At 41.6% G+C, this 24,844-nt stretch overlaps 1 protein-coding gene and 1 long non-coding RNA gene across 5 annotated transcripts; one reads left to right on the top strand and one right to left on the bottom strand.

Moving 5' to 3' along the window:
• Positions 1–5,312: 5,312 nt before the first annotated feature.
• LOC115945321 (uncharacterized) lies at positions 5,313–7,948 on the bottom strand. The gene is made up of 3 exons (XR_004079680.2): positions 7,798–7,948; positions 6,828–6,949; positions 5,313–5,957 (listed from the first exon to the last, which is right to left on the bottom strand). It is a non-coding gene; the product is annotated as an uncharacterized lncRNA (long non-coding RNA).
• A 138-nt stretch (positions 7,949–8,086) lies between these two features.
• On the top strand, positions 8,087–23,768 carry UBE2I (ubiquitin conjugating enzyme E2 I). 4 transcript variants are annotated; one of them, XM_031042866.2, is made up of 7 exons: positions 8,087–8,206; positions 12,470–12,548; positions 12,778–12,861; positions 17,120–17,192; positions 18,732–18,841; positions 19,009–19,088; positions 22,535–23,768. In XM_031042866.2, exons 2-7 carry the CDS (start codon positions 12,483–12,485, stop codon positions 22,596–22,598), a joined length of 477 nt encoding a protein of 158 aa, XP_030898726.1. In that variant the 5' UTR covers positions 8,087–8,206; positions 12,470–12,482; the 3' UTR covers positions 22,599–23,768. The 4 variants fall into 4 exon arrangements, with proteins under 4 accessions (XP_030898726.1, XP_030898730.1, XP_005142194.1 ...); XM_031042870.2 differs by having other exon boundaries at positions 8,088–8,206; positions 12,473–12,548; XM_005142137.3 differs by lacking the exon at positions 8,087–8,206 and adding an exon at positions 8,425–8,562.
• Positions 23,769–24,844: the final 1,076 nt, after the last annotated feature.

The raw sequence follows: 24,844 nt of genomic DNA, 5'->3' as shown, positions 1-24,844 counted from the left end.
AGAGTAAATCGGCATTGGCTGAAGTGGATTTAATGCCTGAAATATCTGTTTTGCAGTGCTCCTTCTGAATCAGCATTTCTGTTGTCTCTCTTATTTAACCCAAAAGAGACAGAATATTTTCTTTCAAATTTCCAACAATGACAGCAGCAAAGCGTGAGTAACAAACTGAGCAAACTGAACAAATATAGAACATGTAAAAGAGTGGGCTTTTCTAGGTGTATATTTTTTTTTCCACTGGAGTATTTTCAGTTTGAAAACATGCTTTTACAGTGAGATTACCTGCAGTCTAGTTTATATTGTGTCCCTGTTGTAGCAAATTTGGGCAAATGAGTGGCTAATCATTTTGCACTTTGTTTCCAATACCTCATAAGGATGTTAAGAAAGAAAAACAAAACCAAAACAATAAACTTTAATAGGCAGGTGTCTTGCAAATTATTTAAATATGCTGTTTGAGACCACCTGAACTAACTACTTTCTTGTTCTTGCTAATGTCATTATTGCTTTAATTTTTGTGAACATGTAGAGCTTTCAGATCAATAGAAGTGCTACCGTATGCCTTCTTCAAGGCATTAAGAACTGATCCCTAAGTTAGGTTTCCTTTTATTTGACTATTGTAATTTCAAATAAAGCTAGCTATAGTAACGAGGTAACTGCATGAGAGTCCAGTCTACATCACAAGGTTTTGTAAACATCGCTTCATCTGTTAAGATCTTGCAGGATGAGGTGATGTACTGATACAGCTCAAAGTGGAGTCCTTTGTTTCTTTTCTGTCATTTGAAGAGTAGTTACTTCAAGAGAACTGCCTATGACTGTGTAAAGCTGATGGGTTTATAGATGTAGTGCAGAAGTCTGTGATGTGAACTCTGAATTTACACAGCTCCTGTATTCTTGAAACAGTATTCTAGGTTAGAATTTAAGATTCTGAGCACAAAGAGATCATAGCAGAAGAAAATAAAGCAGGAAGGAAGAGGTGCCAAAACATAACAATTAATCAGGGTGACCTCTGACAGAAATGTAAATTCTGTGATTTAACTTTCTACCCTTTTGCTATATGAATATTCAGTGATGTTCTTTGGTGTGTTGTCCATGGAACAGGAGGTTACTTCAGCACATGATTTTCAGTGAAATCCCTTAAAGGCTGTTACAAACTTCTTGCAAAACTTGTTTAAAAACCAAGAGGTTCAAATTTGCCATAGCGATTTCTTGCTTTGAAGAAGCAAGGAAACAGGTAGCATATACTGTTGGCCGTAAGCTTTATCAGAGGCTCGTTTTCTGTACTGGTGGTGACATTTTTGTATTAAATGCTTTTGACTTCTTCAAGCAGCAATCAAATTGGGGTTTATCTGCAATGAATGAGTCATCCTGAGGCCTCCAAGACGTGAATGGCATCTGGTCCATAATAACTGTCCAAAAGTATAGTCTGACCTGGCAGCTCACACAGTAATTGTGAAAGACATTGTTTTATGGGGTTTTTTTAACCAAAAGACAAGAGGTTACCTGGAATTTTCCTATGGGTTCACCATGGATTATGTGCAGTTTGTTATCCTGCAGTAAGTTATTGTCTGTCAAAGGCCTGATTGTATTTAGAAGCTTATATTAATTCTCTACTGAACTTTCATCCCTCAGAATCATATACTCAAAAAATCTGGACTATTTACTGTGTTTTTCTCCAAACTCAGGTTTCTTGTGATGATGAAGGTTCCTTTTGTCTTTCATTGTAGGATTAGTAAAAGATATTTTTTAAGAAACTGAGCTTAAAGTCTCCATCCACCATTTTTTTCTTCGCTTTCCTTACAGGAGCTGTATAGCTCCTTTCTCGCAATGTGAATGCACAGTTATGGCTGATTAGAAACAGGACTGTTTCATGAAGATACCAAAATGGATTCAATCTCCTCTTTCTCTGACAGAGTTTCATTGATTGGGTCTTTTTTTCAGGAGAAAAATTTCTAGCAGATAAAACAACCCCCCCGACTGTAGGTGTGCTGAGGGAACTGCTGCTCAGGACAGAACCCTGCTCTTTGAATACCTGTTGGTGAAGAGCTGTCAGTCTCTTTTTGAGCTGTAGAGCCACCACCAGCAAGTTAACACTTTAATTGCAAACTAGTATTTTTATTAGTATTAAATGAATGTGGATGCAAAACCCAATAGTATCTGGATAAATGAAACGACCTTAGAAACTGGATTGTAATGTGTACTGTCCAGTCGTGCAGGTATACTGGAAGAGATTCCTTCAGGAGTACTGAGACAGAAGTGAAGTACTGGGCTTTTCATGGAGATGAAAGTAAGTGAAAGAGTCTGTCCACTTGAGATGTGACAAAATCAGAAAGTGTCACTCTTATTTTATTCTCTCACCACATCAAAAGCATCTTTCAAGTTTTTCAAATTAAATTCTTCAATCAGCCCTGACAGGTGGGGCCCTTGCAGAGATGAGATTTTGTTACACCTTTAAAAGTACCTGGTAGCTCAGGACAGGAGGATTAAAACCTCCTGGTTTAACCCTACTGTGGTCATTGGACAATTTTCTAACACAACAATTTTGAAATACATATGGTCTGAGAATTCTACCTGTTGCTTCATTACATTTGAAACTGCAGTTATTTCCAGCTTGAAGGACAATGTCAGGATCTTACCTGGGTTTGTGTTTTAGAATTACAGACTCTTAAAATAGTGTAAATATTCAGTTTAAAAAGAGGTGGAAGGCTCTCTGAAATCAGTGGCATATAACTTTCCTTTGGCTCACAACAATCAGGATCTGTCTTTAAAGGCTTCTTACTGAACTGAGGCTTTCAAGGGCTAAGTAGATCTTACTGTTCAGTTTTCTTAAATGAGTGTCAGATAGAGGAACTCTTTCCATTTTCAGTGCAGAAATGCCAAGGGCTAAAATCCTTTCCAGGGCTAACCTGAAGTTCCGGAGACACATAACATTTATAAAGCAGCTGCTCTGGTTTTCTTTCACAGACTCCAAAATCATTTCTACAAATGGCTGAAGCAGTTGCAGATACAAGTGTTCATGTATGGTTTGGAATTTCAGTATCCAGGTTGGTCAGAGAAGACGGTACACTTGCCCAGCACTTTGTTATTGCCTGTGCTGAAATCTAACAACTCCCATGAACAGCACTGGTGACAGAGAGATCTTGAGATGATTCTGACCCAGGAAATTGTTGCTGAATATTGCATTGCAGCTTAGCTGCCCTTTACTTTAGCAAGGTCTGCTGAGGCATAAACTCAAAGGTCCTGTGAATAGATACTGCTGCAAACATAGTTTTCTGGGCCCATCAAAGGGTTCTTTTTAGGATGTTGTGTTAATAAGTGCTATAATGAGAGAGACCTTTTAGAAAGTTATTTTGCTACTTTGGGGGTGAATAGACCTTAGAAAGCTGAGCCTAAATTTTGACCTGACCTGGCACCTGTTGAGATTTCCAGGTCTGGTTATCTGAAACGTAAGAGTTAATGTATTTATGTGCATGATTCTTGCTCCTTCTGAAGATTTTCCAAAAGCTTATGAACAGCTTTACTCAAACTTAACTTGGCTCATGTGTACTTGCTAGGATGAAGCAAGTGCCAAGGCACTGTAAGAGAAATGTTGCAACCTATCTACCTGAAACTGAAACAAGGTCACCAAACTGAAGGAGCATCAAATGGTATCTATTTCCACCTGCTTCCGTCCTAAGTCTCATCTGAGCCTTCCTATGGGAGAGCAATTTCCCATGGACTCTCAAAGCCCACCTACCCAATTCTGCAGATGTTACTTGGTTTTTTAAACTCTTCTCCAAAGTCACTGGTCTCAACATTAGCTGTGCATCAGCTATTTGTGTTAATATCCAAGTGGCCATACTTGCAACATGTTATTTCCTGGATAGTGGATTAGCAATAACACTTTATTTTGTGCCAATTCATTATCTCTGAAGTGTTCTTACTGCAGCAAAGTTTGAGTTTTGATCTGGTTTTAATGCTTTTGCATTAGCCAAAACTCTTAGCACAGACATAGAGAAGAAACTGAATCCATGGAATTTCCCTGGATAAAAAACTGCTAGGGCTTCCCAAGTCATTTGAAGGTGGTTACAGTTAACCATCGTTTTTAAAACAAACATGCAACTAAAATGTGTGTGGATATTTTTTTAACCTCCTTTTCATAACACTAGTGTATTGTAAACTGCATGAAATAAACCTGTTTTTCCCTTTTAAAGTCTGATGTCTTAAATCTTTGTTTTCTAAGTCCGTTAATGTTGACAGTGACACTGTGATTTCACTGACATTCCTAGGTAGCACTTCAGATATAAAATGTAGTTGCATTTTTGTGCAGTGATTCAAAGCAATAATATTTTTCCTTTGGAAAGGAGGCACATCCTTGTCTGCTGTCCTAAAGACATCAGGAAAAAAGTCATGTTTATTCAGATTTATATCTGCTGGGAAATTCAGGTATTTTCCTTTGCATTTACTATGACTGTTGCTGATCATTATAGTTGGAAATAGTCCCCTCTGGATATACAATCACAAAAAAACGCCCATATACCAAGTTCTAACTAATCACTTTGCTTACATTTTCTTTCACACAGCTCCCAAATAACCCCGCCTAACATCTCAGATCTATTTTATAATCCAGTACTTTGCTTTTTAATATAAAAGCTTTTGTCTGAAAAATTAAGTTAACTGAAATTGACACTGTAATAAGGCCAACGATCAGCATAAGAAATGTAAACAAGTAGCCACTTACTACATGCTTGCAGCAAAAGTTTTGGAGATAGAAAGGGGTGAAGGAAGTAAATGATTAAGTACCAAGTACATTTTGGTGAACTTATTCAGGCAGTTTAACAGCTCTGCCTTCTACAGTAGAAAAGTTCATAAGTCAGTATTAGCACTGAGAAGACCACTGGACTGCTTTTACTTTCCAAGCTGCGAGTAAGAATTAAGTATGAGAAGCTAAGACCTGTGACTTCTAAAATATTAGAGGCTGTACAGTTATGTATGAGGTAAATTTCATCTTAACAATTTAATCAGTTATAAATGCAAAGCACATTCTAATATTCCCATATATATTCCGCAGCTTCAGTAAGATGGTGTCATTTTACTAAAATTATTCAAATTGCACTTGAATATTACTAAAATAAGTACTAACATCCCTAATAGGAATTAACAACATGTGCATCTGTTTTTATCAGACTGTCTTGCTAAAAGTATTTGCAATTTACAATCAACGAGCACTACTTTAAATCCAAATTCCTGCTATACATGCCTGTTGCTTCAAGTGTTTTCATCAGTTAGCAAAAGTGTACCCTCAACCAGAAACCAGTTAATAAAGAGGACATAAACAAGTAAGCCACTAACATCCTGTTTGTATCTTTTATAACATTCAGAGTTTATTTGGAGTTAGCTTCCCTTTCAGTGTGAAGTTTCACTTAAGAAAGATGGAAATGACTATGCAAATTCACCTTTTACTGTGCTGACATCTTGCTTGACAGTCAGAAATGCATAGTCTGTATTTAGGGGATGTTCCCTAAGTCTGGATTCTGCACAATTGCATGAGATAAATCCTGTAAGCAGTGTGTTAACAGCTTCCCCTAAAACTTACTGCTCTTGTTAATGCCACTGCAATCACTGGGAAAAGTATACAAGGGAGTACATGTTTGTCCTGGTTCTACTACGGACATTTGCTACTGGCAAAAGATTTCTTAGCTAGAGTAGTATTTAGTCTGATTTGGCATAGCCACTATAGCACTTTTAACAGTCCCTGCTGAAAGTTTCCAAATTAGTGTAAAGACACCACCAGACATTCAAAATAGATTTTCACCAAGTAATATCATAGTGAGATGGCATCCACTGACTGTTCAGTGGATCAGCCTGCAACTAATGTTCTCATCAAGATCTTTGAAGCTCCCCTGTTTCCCAAGTAATTTGCGACTGCCGGGATGCTTTCTGTACACATAGTTGCTGTCTTCCATCACTTCTCCAGCACTTACCTAGTTAAAAGGAATAAAGAAATTAAGGCAGATGCTGCCACAAGTGTGCATGCATTAGGAAAAGAGAAAGCTGAACAGGAGTGAGGGTCCACAGGCAGACAGGTATCCATTTTACATCCTTGTGATACAGTATTGGCTAAAGCACAAACGTGAACAGGATCTGTTCATTCCAAGAGAACATAATTATTGTTAAATAATTTACAGAGAGAAGCTAGTTCTGGTGCAGTTCTGGTGCCCTCAACATAAAAAGGACATGGAACTGTTGGAACAAGTCCAGAGGAGGCCACGAGGATGATCAGGGGACTGGAGCACCTCCCATATGAAGACAGGCTGAGAAAGTTGGGGCTGTTCAGCCTGGAGAAGAGAAGGCTGCGTGGAGACCTCATAGCAGCCTTCCAGTATCTCAAGGGGTCCTATAGGGATGCTGGGGAGGGACTCTTCATCAGGGACTGTAGTGACAGGACAAGGGGTAATGGGTTAAAACCTCAACAGGGGAGGTTTAGATTGGATGTAAGGAAGAAATTCTTTCCTGTGAGTGTGCTGAGGCACTGGAATGGGTTGCCCAGGGAGGTAGTGAATGCTCCATCCCTGGCAGTGTTCAAGGCCAGGTTGGACAGAGCCTTGGGTGCCATGGTTTAGTGTGAGGTGTCCCTGCCCATGGCAGGGGAGTTGGAACTGGATGATCTTAAGGTCCTTTCCAAACCTAACTATTCTGAGTCTAAATGAGGACTTGATGAGAATAGGGCAAGTGGCCCAAGGATTTGATTTGTTTACATGAAAGTGCAATCATTGCTTTCATTCTTAAGCTTTTCTGTTATATGCTACTTTTCATATTTCTCATTGCAATAGGAAGATGCTGAAACTACTCACCTTCAAGGGAGGAATTCGAGCCTAAGGCCAGCCCTCACCAGTGGAGGTGAATCCAAAGTCAATTTCAACTCTTTCTCTGCACTTGGTAGATGTGTGACTCCAAGGACAAACTCAGATCCATCCTGCAATGAGAGTTTTTGTTGACGAGCTGTTACAAAAAGATCTGTGAAAGCTTTGGAAGCAGTTCATCCTTTTCCGTCTCTGCTGGCAATAAGATGTTTTATTAGCTAGTTGACACAGATTTGAGGTTTAAACAAAGATCTTGTTATGTCAAGCAATATCCATTGCTATGTCAGCTTGATGTTTTTCTTGAGACCAGCCTACGGAGGTAAAGCCCACAAGAATACCTTCTGCATCCCTTCTGTAGGATACAAACCCAAAATAAATGTAAACAAGAATATGAATTGTTCAGAGGGAAAAAAAAAGCCTGAAAAGAGTTTGTCCCCTTGGCTAAAAGCAGGAATGGCAACAATTATAACACCCACTGTCTAACTTGCCTTTAAAGCCCCAAGTGATGAAGATCCCATACCCATGCTCTCCCCATTAGGCAATATGCTGTTGGATTCTACATCGTGTTGGAGGTGATACAAAAAGAAAATAAACAATTAAGTGGGAAATTTAAAAGTGAAATGGAACAAAATATAAACCAAAACATCCAGCAGTGCCTAGATTCACTCTGCCAGCCTTAGGTGCCAGAGTGACCAATCCCCAGTTGCCTGCCCGGGGTTATGAAGAGACAGAATTCCTCCAGTAGGTATTTAAATGTGCCCAAGATAATCACTTGCCGGTGCCAGCTCACTAGGTGGGCTGTTGGGCAGCAAGGTTCCTAAGATGAACCATTTTGAACTTTAACGCTGCATTGAACACAGCTCAATAAACCACTGTAAGCATGGCCAACAGGAGGCTTCAGCACTTTGGTTCTGTTTCATTAAAATCAGAAAAACAAAGATGAGAACAGAATGTGACTCACAGCCCTGCAGAGGCATCCCTAAAACCCGAGCAGAACCCCAGAACCCCACGGGAAACAACCAACTGAGAGCACGAAGCCGCAGCTCCCACAGAGGCTGCGCCACAGGAACCCGCGGCCGCTCCCGGCCATTCCAACAGCCTCCGGCACGGCCTCGGACCGGCCGGGGGCGGGACGCTTGGCCCCGCCCCCTGCCCCTCTGATAGGCTCTCTTGCCTGCCCGTCACCTGCGAAAGCCCCGCCCGGGCAGAGGGCTCCGCTGTCCAATCAGAGGCCTGGCTGGGCGCAGTGGGGTGAAAGGGGACGGGGCGGGGGGTGCTCGGCTAAGCTCGGGCGAGTGCCGCCAGAACCGCGCTAGCGCACTCCGAGGGACTGGGGCCGGTTGAGGCGCGGAGGACTCGCGGAGCCCGAGGTAAAACTTCGCTCGGTCTCCCGGCGGGGCCTGGAGGGGAGCGGCGAGGCCGGGCAGAGCCCGGCTGCATTCCTTCCCGCTCTCCCTGCTCAGGCATTATTTTGGTCACCTCTGGGTCCTGCGCAGCGAGGATGCGTAAAGCGTAGTGGACGGATCGGGCTTAGGGTCATACCGCGCCGGCGCAGCGGTACGGACGGGTCGGGTGGAGGGACACGCGATACGGCCGCGCTCCGCACCGAGGAGGGAGGGAGGGAAACTCCGGACCAGAGACAAAGGGGGGGGGCCGAGTCGGGAACATCCGGGTCATTCGCTGCTGCTTCAATCCGGGACACGCGCGAGTGCTGCGGCCGATCACGGTGAGGCCTGGTCGGGCGCGGGGCCTGGGACGGTGGGGCCTGGCGCGCAGGCGGCCCCGGGGCCTGAGGGAAGGGGACGTGGGCTGGCGCTCGCTGCACGTGGCGTGAAGGGACGGGCGCCTGCGGGGCATGGGGGGCTGTTGGCTTCCGCTGCGGCCGTGCGACGGGGCCTGCCCGCGCAGTGCTGCCCGCCCGCGGCCCGCTCCCGGAGGCCTCCGTCGCCGCGGGCCGAGCTCTGGGTAGGTCTGCGTACCCCCGGCTCTGCGCGGAGCGGCCCCCGCCCCAACGAGTATAGGCCCAGGAGCGAGCGAGCGGGCGGACGCCGGGATGCCCTGTGTAGGCCTCGGACGCTGGCCGTGGTCTCTTCGCAGCGGCCTCGGCGGAGGCTGGCAGGGCTCGGCCCCGCCGCGGAACCCCCAGCACCGAGACGTGTGGCTGTGCGAGTCCTTTTGTTGTTTTGCGGCTCGGGTGGGTAGCCGTTCGGCTGGTTCCGCCTCTGGTTTTTTATGCTGCAGACAGGAAGAGACTGTCCAGAGTTAGAGCGCTCTGATTAAATGTCAGACCTTGGCTTTCTCCACCCTCAGAAAATAAAGTTTGTCTCGTTTTGGGGCAGACTACTCCAGTTGGTTTTTTTTATTATTATTTTTTTCCCCTGTGTCAGTATTTAACCTGCAGAGTGAACATATGAGGCTAGGAGTGTTAACGATTTTTCCCCCCCCTCGCTGTTAGGAATTAATAAGAGCTGTTGAAAGTTTTTGAGGCTTAAAAAGCACATCGTTGGTGTGTTTAGAGACTTGTTACGGGTCGGAATTGCGGGTGTGGAACCGGAATGCCTCTTTTCAAGACTTACCTTTTGTGCGTGAAAGTAGGTTCCCCTGTCCCCAAGAACGTATAGATGGGTAAGATGATGTGCAAGGGAACCTAGTTTGTTCCTATAAGTGTGTGGGTTTGGTTTTGTTCTTTCCAAAGTAGCTGGTAATAACAGCAGCAGAATTCAGCTACTGAGTAAATTTGGAAGTTTGTGTTAATTTTCTAATGAATTCATAGCATTAAAAGGAACGTTGCTACCTCTTAAAACTGAGCTGTGTTAAGGAGGGATTAAAACCAAACAAAACGTGAAGATTGGTCTGTTAGGTCTGTGTAAGGCAGGCTTTGTATAGTTTCTTCAGCGCAAAAGTTTGGGTTCCTCCCAGTGACATAGTACGTAATTGTGTTGGGAATTCAATAGCAGTAAATTTTTGGGGTGAAGAAAACAAATTTGATGCGATTTAAAGAAAAACAAAAACCCCAAAAAAGCCAAAACCCAAGGCAACTAAACCCTAAGAACTGGGTGGGGAGGAGAGAGGTGTTACTTTTTTGTGTCATTTTGGTGGGATGTGCTGTGCTTGTGCATTTGCTTTTAAATCAGAACTGTTTCAGGTTAATTGAGATTTCCTGCATTTGTGAGGTATTTCAAAAGCTTACAAGAGCTAAAGTTCATGTACAGATATTTGGGCATGCTCCTGTTCCAAAGGAGAGACGTGGAAAAAAAACCAAATAAATCATATGCGTAAATTACTAAAGAAGTTAAAAGTAGCAGTGAGACTATCATATCTTAAGCTGTAATACTCAGTGCTGTTCCTTCATAATGTCTGAAACCAAAATGCATACTGAGGTGGTCAGTCTCTGTCCTGTCTCAAGAGAGCTGCTCGAGACTAGGTACTGACCATTTGTTAATGGATTGATTTGCTTGTGAGGGATGCTTACCTAACAGGAACTTAATTTTTTAAGTGGGCTTTCAGTCGTTTTTGTCTCTAATCTGTTGTTGGTAGCAGTTTGTAGTGATGTTTTAGATGTTTGCCTGCCCTTGTTAGGGTAACAAAATCTGTGGAGTCCATATACATGAAGCCCATTGTCTCATACACACTGAAGTTTTGGATGTATCCTGTCCATGCTTAACCAAGACAAATGTCCCAAGACTTGAAAAAGTATTCATAGAACATGAAAAGGAAAAAAAAAATTTAATTTACTAGGACAGAGTGTGGTGCATGAACAGCTGCAAAGCAAGTGGGACACCTTCCCCCCGCCCATGAAGTGGTTATTGATTGGTGATGCTCTGCAGGACACATGTTGTTTATGTGCTCTGAGAAGTTGGCATTCCCCCTTAGGTGCACGTCATTAATTGGCTGTTGGCCTCAGGAAATACAATTCACATATTGGAAAGTATCCTGTAAGGCGTGTCTTGGCAGCAGAGGCAGTTGAGGTATTGAGCTATGGAATGGCATTGGAGTGGTTTATAAGCAGAAAGAGTTTCTCAGATTGTTAGGGGCAGGTTCGTGTTTGTGCAGGGGACCACCAGGTGGAAGCACCACTGAAATTCTGATGTATGTTCAATAGCTCATTGACATTTGTTAATGCACATGGGCTCACAAAATCCTTAAAACTACTCCCTGTGTAATTTGCATAAGGGAGAGGGTTTTTTTGCTCTGGTGGTATCTTTTCAGTGATTCCACATCTCTGAAGCGGTATGTACATGCATGGAATAGGTTAGTGCTTGGTTAGTCTTTTAAGCATGAGCACCACCTTAAATGATGTGTGAGATTTTTAAAGTAAGGATCTTTGTGAGCTACAATTCATATCATTCTAGTAACAGACTGCAATACTTTTACAGGTAATTACATAGTAATAGAATGTGAACTTTGCTTAATTACTGGTGAGTGCCTAAATGTTTATTTTAAGGGAGTGGTAACACTCCTTCTATTAATTCAGTGAGTTTGTTTGGTGGAAGAATTCTACACTTCTGGCTGTCACAAAAGCTTGTTCGCTATGTGAGGAGTTTAGAATAAATTGACCTGACTTCTCCAACTGCCAATTATCAGTTCTTAAAATGGGTAGAAGAGCAGTAGGGAGGAGGATTAAAAATCTTCACTGGAGTTTGTTTTGGCCATGTGGCTAATGAAACCCTAGGTTTAGATACAGTTGGACAGTGAAAAATAAACTCTCACCTTGATTACTGTTCTGGGTGAATGGAGAATCCTCCCTAAATTTGAAAGCACCAGTCTTGCAGCCACTGTGGCTAGAACTGTACTTGTGTCATCTGTAGCAGTAACCGGTGCTGTATGTGTTTCTTCTGTAGTCTCAGTCACCAAATAAGACATGCTTGGCTGTCAGTAAGGCAGTGAAAATGTAGAAAGATCTTTCAGTTTATACTGGAATTTAAAACCTGCTTTGTAGAATGAGTAGGCCAGTGGCTATTGCTGAGCTCTCTTCCGTATTGCTGAGCTCTCTTCCGTATTGCTGAGCTCTCTTCCGTATTGCTGAGCTCTCTTCCGTATTGCTGAGCTCTCTTCCGTATTGCTGAGCTCTCTTCCGTATTGCTGTCTTCAAGTTCTATAGTGCTGTGAAACCAAGATGATACTGTTATTTGCTGTGTCTTTATTGCTTTTGTGTAGAATACTGCCTTTCAACAGGAATTTTCAGTCTAAAAGTAACATGCATTGTTCCTGTTTGCCAGAGACAGGAGCAATGCAGGTCTTTGCCTGCAGAAGACAGCTGAACTTTCTGTGGTGCAGGAAGGAGGTAGATAGGTGTTTCTCAGTTGTGGAAGTAGGAATGTATGAATGGTTTTCTCATTACTGATAGTGTTTCTGTTGCCAAGCTACTGTTGAAGTAGTTTCTAAGATGTGATTCAGATATAAAACACAAGGTGGGGATAGTATTTTATAGGTCAAGACCAGTAAGTAAGAAGTTGGTGATGAGGGGAAACTTGATGTTATTCCTGATATTAACTTCTGCAGGATGTGCAAAAATGTGTGTCTTGGATATAGTAGTGAAGCTCCTGAGTGAGCAGGGCTTACAAATGGATAGTACAGCGTGTTGTTTACACTATAAGGAACAGTTTACGCTAAAAGCAATTATTTTCTTTTAGAAGGACTGTGAATATGTCTGGCATAGCTCTTAGCAGACTGGCACAGGAGAGAAAAGCCTGGAGAAAAGATCATCCATTTGTAAGTATGAGAACTGTGACATTTCTGACTCTGCAGTTGGTTTTGAGTTCTGATGAAGATTTTTTCATTTTCTACCCTGATGTAATTTTTCTTATATTTTTTTTTATTTATTTAATAAAAAGTTTAAAGCTATGTAGTGCAAAAAAATAACTGTAAAGATAAAATGTCATGAAGTATTCCAAGTACATCTTCCAAAATCCTCACCCTTTGGCTTTTTGCCTTAATTCAGGGATTTGTAGCAGTACCCACGAAAAATCCAGATGGCACAATGAATCTAATGAACTGGGAGTGTGCTATTCCAGGAAAGAAAGGGGTAAGACTCATCCACTTGCATTCTGCCAAAACAAGATTATCCCTCATAATAGCCAGTTATGCACTTTATCATGATGTCACTTTTAAATGCCTATATAATATCTTCATCCTAGTGCTTTAAAGTGTTATAAACCACAAAATGGAGCAAACAGGATCCTTAAAGCCAACATTTTGCATCCTAGGAAATGCATCACACCAGGAAAAGGTTTGTTTTGCTCATGTGATTCCTGATATTTTAAAAATTGGGGTTTTCACTTGAGTAAAAATGCTGTCTATAACAAGAAGCAGTGTGCCTTGTTTGTCTCTACCAGACCAGCCAGTGGCTCTCTGTTGCCTTTGTGTTTGGAGGCATGCTGTACTGCACGTGCTTCCCCTGAGACACATGAGTAGTTGAAACCACCAAAATGATTTCTTGTCAGATCAAAAATTGAAATGCTGTTAGTTCTGGGATATCTTCGTTCACTTTTTTTACAGCAAATCACTTGTTAACTACCCAGAATCTGACTCCAAGAACATCTGCAACCTGTCCAGTTACACATTACAATCTTGCTGTCATACTACTATCTTAGTAAGGCTTTTGAGTATCTGCTGTTTTTCATCTGTAAGGTATGTTGCTCTGTGAGAAAGACAGTAAAAACTTGATTGACTGTCTGGTGTTCTACTTGAAGAAATTATTAAAAGCTATTTGTCTTCCCCTGTGACTGAAAGCAAACAGTATGGGAAAAGTTCATCATACGAAAAGGCTCCTCTCTTCTAAATGGGCAAGTTTGTTTCCTCTGGGAAATACCGGAGAATAGATATTTCTAGTTGTTAACAACTGACTACAGCTGTTCAGAACAAGTTCTTCAAGTATACAATAGCAAATGACATGAAACTTACTTGCTTTCTAAAACATGGTTATTTTGGTATTCATAACACATTTTCTTCCTATTCCAGCTTGAGAATTTGCACAATGAATACCAATGACAATGGAGTGCTTGCTGTGTGTGTGTGTTTGTTTGCTCTTTGTTTGTTTACCTTTTTTTTTCTTCTGCTAAAAATGATATATCAGTCGTAGAAAACAATTGGGAATTTCCTCCTAAGGTGGTCTTTAAACATACCTGCCTGCTCCTGAGGGTAACATTTGATTTTTACTCAGGTTCATTTTAAAGAATTAACACTTAGTTTCATTGCAGTGTTTCCATAGCAAAGGCAAGTTAGACAAGGGGTCTGAATTTTACATACATTATAAACTTTTCTCTGTTTCTACATGTCGTGGTTTAAAACCCAAGCACAGTGTCTCTTATTACCCTTACCCTCAACCCCCCATCTCCCCGTTCCCGGAGGGATGGGGAGGAGAATCGCAGGAATGTAACTCCCACAGGTTGAGATAAGAGCAGTCCAGTTACTAAGGTATAACACAAATCACTACTGCTACCACTAATAAAAATAATGATAGAGGAAATAAACAAGGGGAGAGAATATGATACTACCTGCCAAAACGAGCCCGACCCAGAAGAGAGTAAGCCCTTCCAGCCAACTCCCAGTTACCTCCCTGGGCATGATGTGCTGTGGTATGGAATACCTCCTTGGCTAGCTTGGATCAGGTGTCCTGTCTCTGTTTCCTCTCGGCTTCCCCTCCTCCCCTGGCAGAGCATGAGGCTCACAAAGTCCTTAATCAGAGTAAACATTTGAGCAGTAACTACAAACACAAGTACTATCAGCACCGTTCCCAGGCCGAAAGTCAAAACACAGCACTGCACCAGCTACCAAGAAGGAGAAAAAATGACTGCTACTGCTGAACCCAGGACACTGCACTTACCAGAGATCCACTTGTCAGAAGACAGGCTTTTTTTTTTCCTTATTTCCAACTAAGATGACAAGAAAATGTATTTTTGAGACAGCCTTTTTGTGCTTTGTGGGATGCTTTTTCTGTATCGTGTTTTTGAATAGTGCTGTCTTATTTTGTCTGTAGCATGGGAACTGCTCTTATCAGTGCTTTTCTCAGTTTCCGATGGGGATAAAAAGCTTCTGTAAAGCAAAAAGATGGAATCTGTGAAACTACTTGCTACCAAGTGCAGACAGGGTTAGTTTAGGCTAGTGAACCTCACATTAACTGTAGCAGTACTACAATGCTGTCTGAATGTTTTGTTCATTTGTGGTTTTTAGCCACGTTCTCATGAGGCAAAATAGAAGACATTTACATCCACATGCTTAAGGGGTGTATCCATATCCTATTTTCTCAAACTTATTTTAAGTGGGGGTATAATACCTCCTTCCTCAGTGAATGTGTATCATCTTGTATGATGTCTTGTATGATGTCGAAGAGTTGTGGTCAGTGGTTCAATGTCCAGCTGGAGACCAGTAACGAGTGATGTCCCTCAGGGATCGGTGTTGGGACCGGTCTTGTTTAATATTGTTGTCGCTGACATGGACAGTGTGATTGAGTGTGCCCTCAGCAGGTTTGCCGATGACACCAAGCTGTGTGGTTCAGTTGATATGCTAGAGGGAAGGAATGCCATCCAGAGGGACCTTGACACGCTTGTGAGGTGGGCTGATGCCAGCCTCATGAAGTTTAACCATGCCAAGTGCAAGGTCCTACACCTGGGTCAGAGCAATCCCAGGCACAGCTACAGGTTGGGCAAAAAGGAAATTCATGGTAGTCCTGCAGAGAAAGACTTGGGGGTGTTAGTCAATGAGAAAATGAACATGAGCTGGCTTCAGTGTGCACTCACAGCCCAGAAAGCAACCGTATCCTGGGCTGCATCAAAAGGAGTGTGACCAGCAGGTCAAAGGCGGTGATCCTGCCCCTCTACTCTGCTCTCGTGAGACCTCACCTGGAGCACTGTGTGCAGTTCTGGTGTCCTCAACATAAAAAGGACATGGAGCTGTTGGAACAAGTCCAGAGGAGGCCACGAGGATGATCAGGGGACTGGAGCACCTCCTGTATGGAGACAGGCTGAGAAAGTTGGGGCTGTTCAGCCTGGAGAAGAGAAGGCTGCGTGGAGACCTCATAGCAGCCTTCCAGTATCTGAAGGGGTCCTATAGGGATGCTGGGGAGGGACTATTCATTAGGGACTGTAATGATAGGACAAGGGGTAACGGGTTGAAACTTAAAGAGGGGAGGTTTAGACTGGATATAAGGAAGAAATTCTTTACTGTGAGGGTGCTGAGGCACTGGAATGGGTTGCCCAGGGAGGTTGTGAATGCTCCATCCCTGGCAGTGTTCAAGGCCAGGTTGGACAGAGCCTTGGGTGATATGGTTTAGTGTGAGGTGTCCCTGCCCATGGCAGGGGGGTTGGAACTGGATGATCTTAAGGTCCTTTCCAATCCTAACTATTCTATGATTCTATGATTTAAGCCCAGCTGGTAGCTCATTTCCTGCCTTCCCAGGGGGATGGGCAGGAGAATAAGAAAAAATGTAAAACCTGTGGGTTGAGATAAGAGCAGTTTCATAAATGAAATTAAGTAAAATCTAAGGATAATAGAAGTAATATCAACAGTAACAATACTGACAATAATAATAGTAGGGAACAACAACAAAGAAAAAGAAAATTCAGAAAACCAGCAGTGCTGCACAGTGCAATTGCTCAGCACCTGCTGAGCGATAACCAACCTCACCAGGGCAGTGGTTGGTCCCTTCCAGGTAACTCGCCTCAGATTCTATCCCTAGCATGACATGGTGTAGTATGGAATATCCCTTGGGCTAGTTTTGGTCAGGTGTCCTGTCTCTGCTTCCTCCCAGCTTCTTGTGCCCCTTCTCACTGCAGAGCATGAGAGACTGAAAAGTCAGGGTAAGTGCTACTGAGCAACAACTAAACCATCATTGCTCTGTTACCAACATTATTCTCATATTAAAGCCAAAACCAGCACTAGGACCAGCTACCAGTCACCGCATCAGCTACTGGGGAGAAAATTATCTCCAATACAGCTGAAACCAGGACACATGTAAAACTTCAGAAGTATTCTGTTCATCTGTATACTATGAAAATTTGACTTGTTTATGGAATTATCACTGATGATCCTGGCTCTGTTGAAGACTTAGCAATTACTAGCTGTAATGAAGTGGAAAAGCGGGGTTTTAATTCTTCAGCTCGTTGTATAGGTAGGATAATTTGTTTCAGCCTAGACAGCATGCTACAGTGTAGGACAGCTATTTCCTACTGTATAGCAAAAGGATGTCTTGCACTTTGTCTGAGAAATTATATTCCTGATAAGCTTTTTTCCAGAAGTTTGACTTCTGTTTGCTGTAATTGAAACTCTACCTTAACTCCTTATAGACACCATGGGAAGGAGGCTTATTTAAATTACGGATGCTTTTCAAGGATGACTACCCTTCTTCACCCCCAAAATGTAAGTAAAATGACTAAAAACCGCAGGTTTGTTGGAGCAATGTTAATCTGTTCCACAAAGTTATATGAATGGTTATTACTTTCTTACAGACATCTTTTCCTTAACAGAAAGTTGCTTTTTTCTTTTTTCACCACCCATCACTTTGCATTTAGAAAGTTGCAATGAAATGAGTTAAGGGCTCAGTATAACAGAATTGTGATGGGAGGGTAATTACTGTGTATCTTTCCTCAAAGTTTGACAAAAGCAGCACTTGAGGTGTTCACTAGTTGATCAGTACTGTTTGGAAACTAGCGGGTAGGCATTGTTAGACCAAAGCCCTTGTGTGTTCTTAATGTTAAGTTGGTCTTCTAAGCCAAGAACTTAGAAAAAATAATAAATAGAGAAAGTTTCATCAACTTTAACCTTTTCATCAGTTTGCTCTGAAATGTGGATCTGTTCTTTTTCTGACACTATGTGCAACAGATATCTTCAGGTACTGGCGTTTGAGGGTTTTTTTTGAGTTTTCCTTATCCCATCTCAAAAGTACTTACTTTAGAAATCTGGAAGTATTTATTGCCTTGCCTAGTTTTTGTTTCTCAAATTGGCTTCCATTTCAAATCAATGACAGTGAATACGGATGGCTCTTTTGACAGTGGTCCATTTCTCATTTAATTTTAGTGTTTCAGCTGTATTGGTTGTCTTGGCAACTCCTTTTGTTACCACCTAAATACACAAGGAAATGTGTTTTAACTAGAAAATATTTAATGTTAATATCTTGAGAAACACCAACTAGCACATTGTGCAAGTGTTAAGTGAATTGCCATGCCTTAAAATAGGATGTATATGTGACTGGTAAGACTTCATACCAATGCAGCTTCTGAGTTCCTGCGGAACTTCACAAGTAGATCTTGCTTATGAGCTGCTCAGTGATGTCAGATTAATTAGAAAACTGTACTAGCATGTAGATATTTCATAGTGGCTGTTCCATTTAAGTCCTGTAAAGATTAAAGAAATGGCAGAATATAGATTTGAGTGGCAGAAGGAAGAGTTGCACAAGCCTAATTCTTCAGTGAGTCAGTCTTGCAAGTTGAATTTGGTTCCTCTTGTTTATACATTAAGGAAATGTGAAACTGAAAAAAATGCTAGGAGCTCAAATAATCTTTGTCTAGAACTTGCAGTATTTTAAAATGAGAAGAGATAAGCAAAGTGCATTCCGCTGTATAGGAGTATGTGAGGCTGTAAAGACAGGATTGGTTAAGAAGGTCTTTATCACAAAGCTACTACAGACTATTTTGGTAGTTTCCATTCCTAACCCAGAAGATTACAGGTCACAACAACAGTGTTACATTACTTGGGCTGATAGCACAAGTGTGATGAAGTTACTGCTTTAGGTACAGGCTGAGCCAAGAAGAAAACCAATATTAATAGCACCAGAAATCTGTGTGGGTTTTTTTTCTGGGGGTAGGGGTGTCTTTGTCCATTGCTCTCCTGCCCTATATAAACCAGCTCACTGATCTTGGTCTTAGTGCTGCATGCAAGTAATTCTCTCTTCCTCATCAGGTAAATTTGAGCCACCATTATTCCACCCAAACGTGTATCCTTCAGGCACAGTGTGTCTCTCCATCTTAGAGGAGGATAAGGACTGGAGGCCAGCAATCACAATTAAACAGGTCATTATTTGTACTTAGACATATTCTTAGCCCTTTTATTTGCTTTGCCTGCTTATCTGATGTGAATGTAAGATATTCACTGTTTCTACAGTTGGTTTCTAAGGGTTGTTTTTTTGTTGAATGTCTCTTAGTAATATCCATGCCTATCTTACTTCCTTCTGCCACAGATCTTGTTAGGAATACAAGAACTTCTAAATGAACCAAATATTCAAGACCCAGCTCAAGCAGAGGCTTACACAATTTACTGGTAAGTATCTTTGCTTATCAGCTTGAAAGCTTTTATAATGCCTACAGCTGTTTGTTACTTAGAGTATAACATGCTAATATTTTTAAGAATGATGAGGGGAATTTTCTTTGTGACTTCTATCCTGTGCAGATGCCTAGTTTGTGCTAAACTTAAACAAAACAGTAACTTCATGATTCATAGGCTAGTGGGGCTTTTAATAGCATTGCAACAGCAATGAGGTGTGAAGATTCCTTCAGGTAGACCATGATTTTCATCCTGGTTCTAGCCCAACACAGAATCCTTTCCCCTAAAGGCTGACTAGCAGTGATGAGACGTAATTATGAGACCAGTGATAGAGGAGACTGAATTAGGTGATTAATCCTATTCATCAGTGTAGGAGTAACTTCTGTCCTGTAATGGGTACCTGTAAGTAAGGGAGAGCTGCTGTGATTGCTGTAGGAAATATGTGGCATTTTGTGAAAACTAGATATGTGAAAAACCAGGTTATGAAGTACAAGAAGCTCACTTCAGCAGAGTGAAGCTTGCACTGGTGATAGGGCAGTGATCATTTACGAGCTAAAAGGGACCTTTTTTTTTTTTTTCCCCTCACCATTAAAAATGGATCTCTGGGGAAGCAAAAGACTTTAAACAAATGCTTTTGGCACTCACGACTACTGAAATAATGACAGGATTGAAATCTGGAATTGCCATTCCGGACAGAAGAGTGGGTGTCAGGAGAGAGGCAAGTCTGAAAAATGACATTTCATGAGACTTCACATGCAGACTTGTCAGAAATGCCTGCTATAGGATCCTAGTGAAGGAAACTAAGGGATGGGCAGCAAGTCCTGCATTTAATTAAAAGCTTTGTTCATTTAAGTATCCACCGAAGACTTGATGGGGACTGAGTGCATATGGAGGACAGTTAGGTGGCCACAGTTGTGCCAGCACTTCTAGAAGCCACTAATAAAGAGGCACAGCTCCCTCCTGCCCCCCCTTTTTTTTTTTCAAAGCCACTTCTGAAAGACTATTGAGCAAAATAATTTAGTTTTATACATGTATAGACAGTTCATGTGGGGTTTTTATCAGCTTCTACCTGCAGATATATATATATATACAAAACAAATATTTGCTAGTCTTGTTTCTGCTTTATTGTGCTTCTAGAAAAACAAACAACCTTGAGAATAAATATTGCACATAAGTTTTGCTACTTCAAATATGTAATCTCCCATTTATCCTCTTCATGGCTTTTGGACATGTATAGTATTTGAGGTGAGTTACTATATTTCTGCAGTCTGAGAGTATGTCTCTTACTACATAGTCGGTAGAAGCAGCAAAACAGCAGGATTATATATGCATCTGTAATTTGGCAGTTGATAAATAGTGGGGAAGACGCAGAGATGTTTTAAATAGATGTGGGCTGATGCCAACCTCATGAAGTTTAACCATGCCAAGTGCAAAGTCCTGCACCTGGGTCAGAGCAATCCCGGGCACAGCTACAGGTTGGGCAGAGAAGAGATTCAGAGCAGCCCAAGGAGAAGGACTTGGGGGTGTTGGTCAATGAGAAAATGAACATGAGCTGCAGTGTGTGCTTACAGCACAGAAAGCAACCGTATCCTGGGCTGCATCAAAAGGAGCGTGACCAGCAGGTCAAAGGAGGTGATCCTGCCCCTCTGCTCTGCTCTCATGAGAGCTCACTTGGAGCATTGTGTGCAGTTCTGGTGTCCTCAACATAAAAAGGACATGGAACTGTTGGAACAAGTCCAGAGGAGGCCACAAGGATGATCAGGGACGGGAGCACCTCCTGTATGGAGAGAGGCTGAGAAAGTTGGGGCTGTTCAGCCTGGAGAAGAGAAGGCTGCGTGGAGACCTCATAGCAGCCTTCCAGTATCTGAAGGGGGCCTACAGGGATGCTGGGAGGGGAAGTTTAGATTGGATGTAAGGAAGAAATTCTTTCCTGTGAACGTGGTGAGGCACTGGAATGTGTTGCCCAGGGAAGTTGTGAATGTTCCATCCCTGGCAGTGTTCAAGGCCAGGTTGGACAGAGCCTTGGGTGATATGGTCTAGTGTGAGGTGTCCCTGCCCATGGCAGGGGAGTTGGAACTGGATGATCTTAAGGTCCTTTCCAACCCTAACTATTCTATGATTCCATGTTTTTTTTAGACAAGCTGTGAGCTATACAAGAATAAGCTTTGCATTCAAATAAGAATACTTGTTCTCAGTTTCAGGATAGCTTTGGTACTGTCACTCTAACTTCAGCACTCTGAATGTGCTAACCCCCTTCTTGTCCTGCAAGCATGCAGTCTAGTATGGCAGGCATTCTTCTGTGTGGATTCTGAGGGTGTGAGGTCCAGCACCTGGGTTGTATTCCCATGTGACAACACAATAGAACTGTGAAAAAAAAATCTAGAATAAGGTCTGTATGCCTGTTTCTGAGAAGCAGCCGGAGTGGTTTCAGTCTGGTCTCACTGTTCACTGGTGTCATCAGTTTGCTTTGTTTCTTCTTATCCCCAAACCATTGACTTCCAAGGAGATAATGGTGCTGCCTTTGTTTTTTTCCTTCTACTGCAGCAAGCCTTCATAGCTGCAGAGTTAAGTTCAGTTTTACTGCAAAGCTGTCTGCAAACGCCACCCACTGTAAACTACTCTTGGTACAAGAGCTATGGTAGCAAAATTGTTTGGCTCTTGACTGCCACTTCTGACAGCTAATAATAAAACATATGGTGCTGAATGTAAATGGATGCCCTACTAAGCTACTGCCATCCCTTGTTGGTCCAAGAATAGAAAACAGCTTGCCCTTTTATGTATTGAGGCTGGGGCTTCATAACTGGTCACAGTTCTGTAGCTAGACTTGGGGAACTACAGTGTTTTTTCAGAATATTGAGCTAACTTTTGGAACTGGAGATCGGGATAAGCTTAATGCTGGGAGTTGAGGTCTTCAGAAATGAAGGCTGAAACTACCATACTGTTACCATTGTCCCATTTCTTAAAGAGCAATTCATCTCTCTCTCCAGAGAAGGTGGTGACTTAAAATCATATGAAGTGTACCAACTGTTAGTGAACTGCTCTCATCAGCCACTTCGTACTGTTAGGATACTGTCAATTATAATTGTTAATGACTTCAGGTCTTAACATGGGGAGTGGAAAACAAATGCTTTAAGGTAAAGCTGGCCTTGAGAAAGAGCAGGCACAGAACTTTTCACAGAGACTGGTGCGGTATGAATTCAAACAGTACAGTCATTTGACACAGATGGAGATTGGGAAGTAACTAGTTAAACAGTGCTTCCCTCCAAAGGAAGTTATCAGAGTAATGGTCCAGAAAAAACTTTTAATATATTACACTGAATTCCTATCTAATTGTCTTCAGCAATGACTTGGTTTCATATTGACAATAACTAGAACAATAACTCTGCAATACAGTCTCTTGATTTCTCAAGATACAATTACCCTTTTTCCTCTCTTCTGTTCAGCCAAAACAGAGTGGAATATGAAAAGAGGGTTCGAGCACAAGCCAAGAAGTTTGCACCATCATAAGCATCTGTCATGCAGCATCTTGTAAAGGAAGGGATTGGTTTGGCAAGAACTTGTTTACAAAACTTTTGCAAAATCTAATGTTGCTATGTACAATTAATATCCACTTAGGGGAGGGGGTTGTATGTGTGCCATTTTCCATATTCGCCACTTGTATACAGTTCTAAATTTGCTGAATTGCCCCCAGTTTTTTCATACAGGGTCTCTTCCTTCAGTCTTTTGTATTTTTGATTGTTATGTAAAACTTGCTTTTATTTTAATATTGATGTCAGTATTTCAACTGCTGTAAAATTACAACCTTTTATACTTCTATAAATTCACTAGTATCTCTAGTTCCTTTGCTCTGATGCAGGCATGCTTTAAAATGTTAGAACTATATTTAGCCTCTAGCTGGCTGTATGGAAAAAAAAACACCACAAAAATCATGCCCTCCAACCCCTTCCCTCACTGAATTCGGTTTTATATCCTTGAGAAACTAGGCTGTTACTGCTTAAGAGCCTCCAAGATCCAAAGTCAGCCAGCATCCTTATTCTGCATCACTTCCTCTGTGTTTATATGGCATTCTGTCTGTGTTGCTGTTTAGAATAAATAAACTGTTTATATAAAGGGCTTTGTTTCATTTATCTTCATTAAAATGATTAAAAGATTGCCATTTAAATGGCTCTGAACACAATTCAGTGCAAGTCCTATTTTTAAGGCCTGTGATGCTGCACTTACATTTTGTTTAGATGTTGCCCTCATTTACTTTTCCTGCCTCCAACCCCAAAATGAATGCAGCCCCTCTTTGGGCCCTGAGTGGTAATTGCAGCTGTTCAACTTTGAATACAGAATTCTGATTAGCTAGAGACCAGTTGCTTACTGTGCATAGTGAGATCAGTATGCTGGTGTGATCACATTAACATAATATAACACAAGCATTAGACTGATGTGAACAATAATAGAAAGAATGTCCAAGGAATGCAACGGGACCTACAGCAACCGGGCATTTTAAATGGTACTTGTTTATCAGGAATACTTCTGTGCCTTCTTCCATATGTCAATGTATAGAGCTTTTAGGAAAAGGACGTGCATAATGCAATTAAAGTTCCCTTCTGTAAAGTTAAATTATGTAAGTTATTTTCATGTATGTCAATCTGATGTGCCCTCCATTAAACTTTCACTGCTTTTTAATTACATTTTTTTAGTCAAAATAATTCTGCAAAATGTGAAGTGTGAAGATTTGTAGCTTCTTCAGGGGTTTGGTTTGTTGTTTTTTGTTTTTTTCTTGTTAAAAAAAGGCTGCTGCTGGAGACTCAAGTCATTCTGAGTGATACAGCTCTGTTCTCAGGTCTGTATCTCAATTCTGTTTTGTCTGAATTTGATTATGTGATAGCTTTAGGACATGGAAGCTTTCCCTAGATTAGAGCAGGTAGCACCCTCATGTTATTTTTAGTCCTTGGAAAACTTTGTGTGGGATTGCTTCCTTGTCACAATACAGAAATCCTTGTTTCAACAGCTGAGTCAGGAAACACTTCATACGCTTGGGGTGGGAAAGTGAGTAACTGACCACAACTGAAGGAAAAGATTCACCATTAAATTAATTTACTTAGGCTTTTTTTTTAAGGTAAATGGAATATTTGTACTACTAAAACTGCTGCTGTTGCTCCTAATTCTGTCTCAAGCAGGCTTAGCATTGAATCTCTCTAGCAGAAGAGGGGTGAGAGGTGAAAATCTTGCTATGACTTGAAGAGCTTGTATATATGAAGGTAACGCTATAAATTGTCCTCGGTATCACCAATTCTACTCAAGGGTTGCTGAAATTTAGGCTTAAATAATGTCCAGCAGGGTGCTTGGAAACTCAAGAGCATTCAATTTTAATGTACAGAGAAGCCCTAAACAACATACAGTGTTCTGGGACTTTATATTCAGAACTGTACCACAAAATTTCAATTGCTAATAGCTGTACTTTTGCCTACACACTGGCAGGTATATGGAAAAGTGAACCAAGATAACAGCGCTGATGAGAATCTCTCACTCACCGTTTTAAGGAGCATGTATTTCTGCATGCATTTCAGCATGTATTTCTGACTTGGTAGTGTCACTTCCAACTAATGAGAATGCAGGCAGAGTGTTGCTGAACCTGTTACCTGAAATTTTGTGGTACAGTTCTGAATTTCCTGAACAATTAGCTACAAATTAAATAACCTAAAGCCTTTACGTGCATACATGGACCTATAAACCCATGTATAGCCACAGACTCGCCTGAAGGA

Source organism: Melopsittacus undulatus, chromosome 8 (genome assembly GCF_012275295.1).
Source record: "Melopsittacus undulatus isolate bMelUnd1 chromosome 8, bMelUnd1.mat.Z, whole genome shotgun sequence".
NCBI classification, from domain to species: domain Eukaryota; kingdom Metazoa; phylum Chordata; class Aves; order Psittaciformes; family Psittaculidae; genus Melopsittacus; species Melopsittacus undulatus.
Note: the sequence above shows the minus strand (reverse complement) of the source record. Positions and strands in the feature narration are given on the sequence as shown.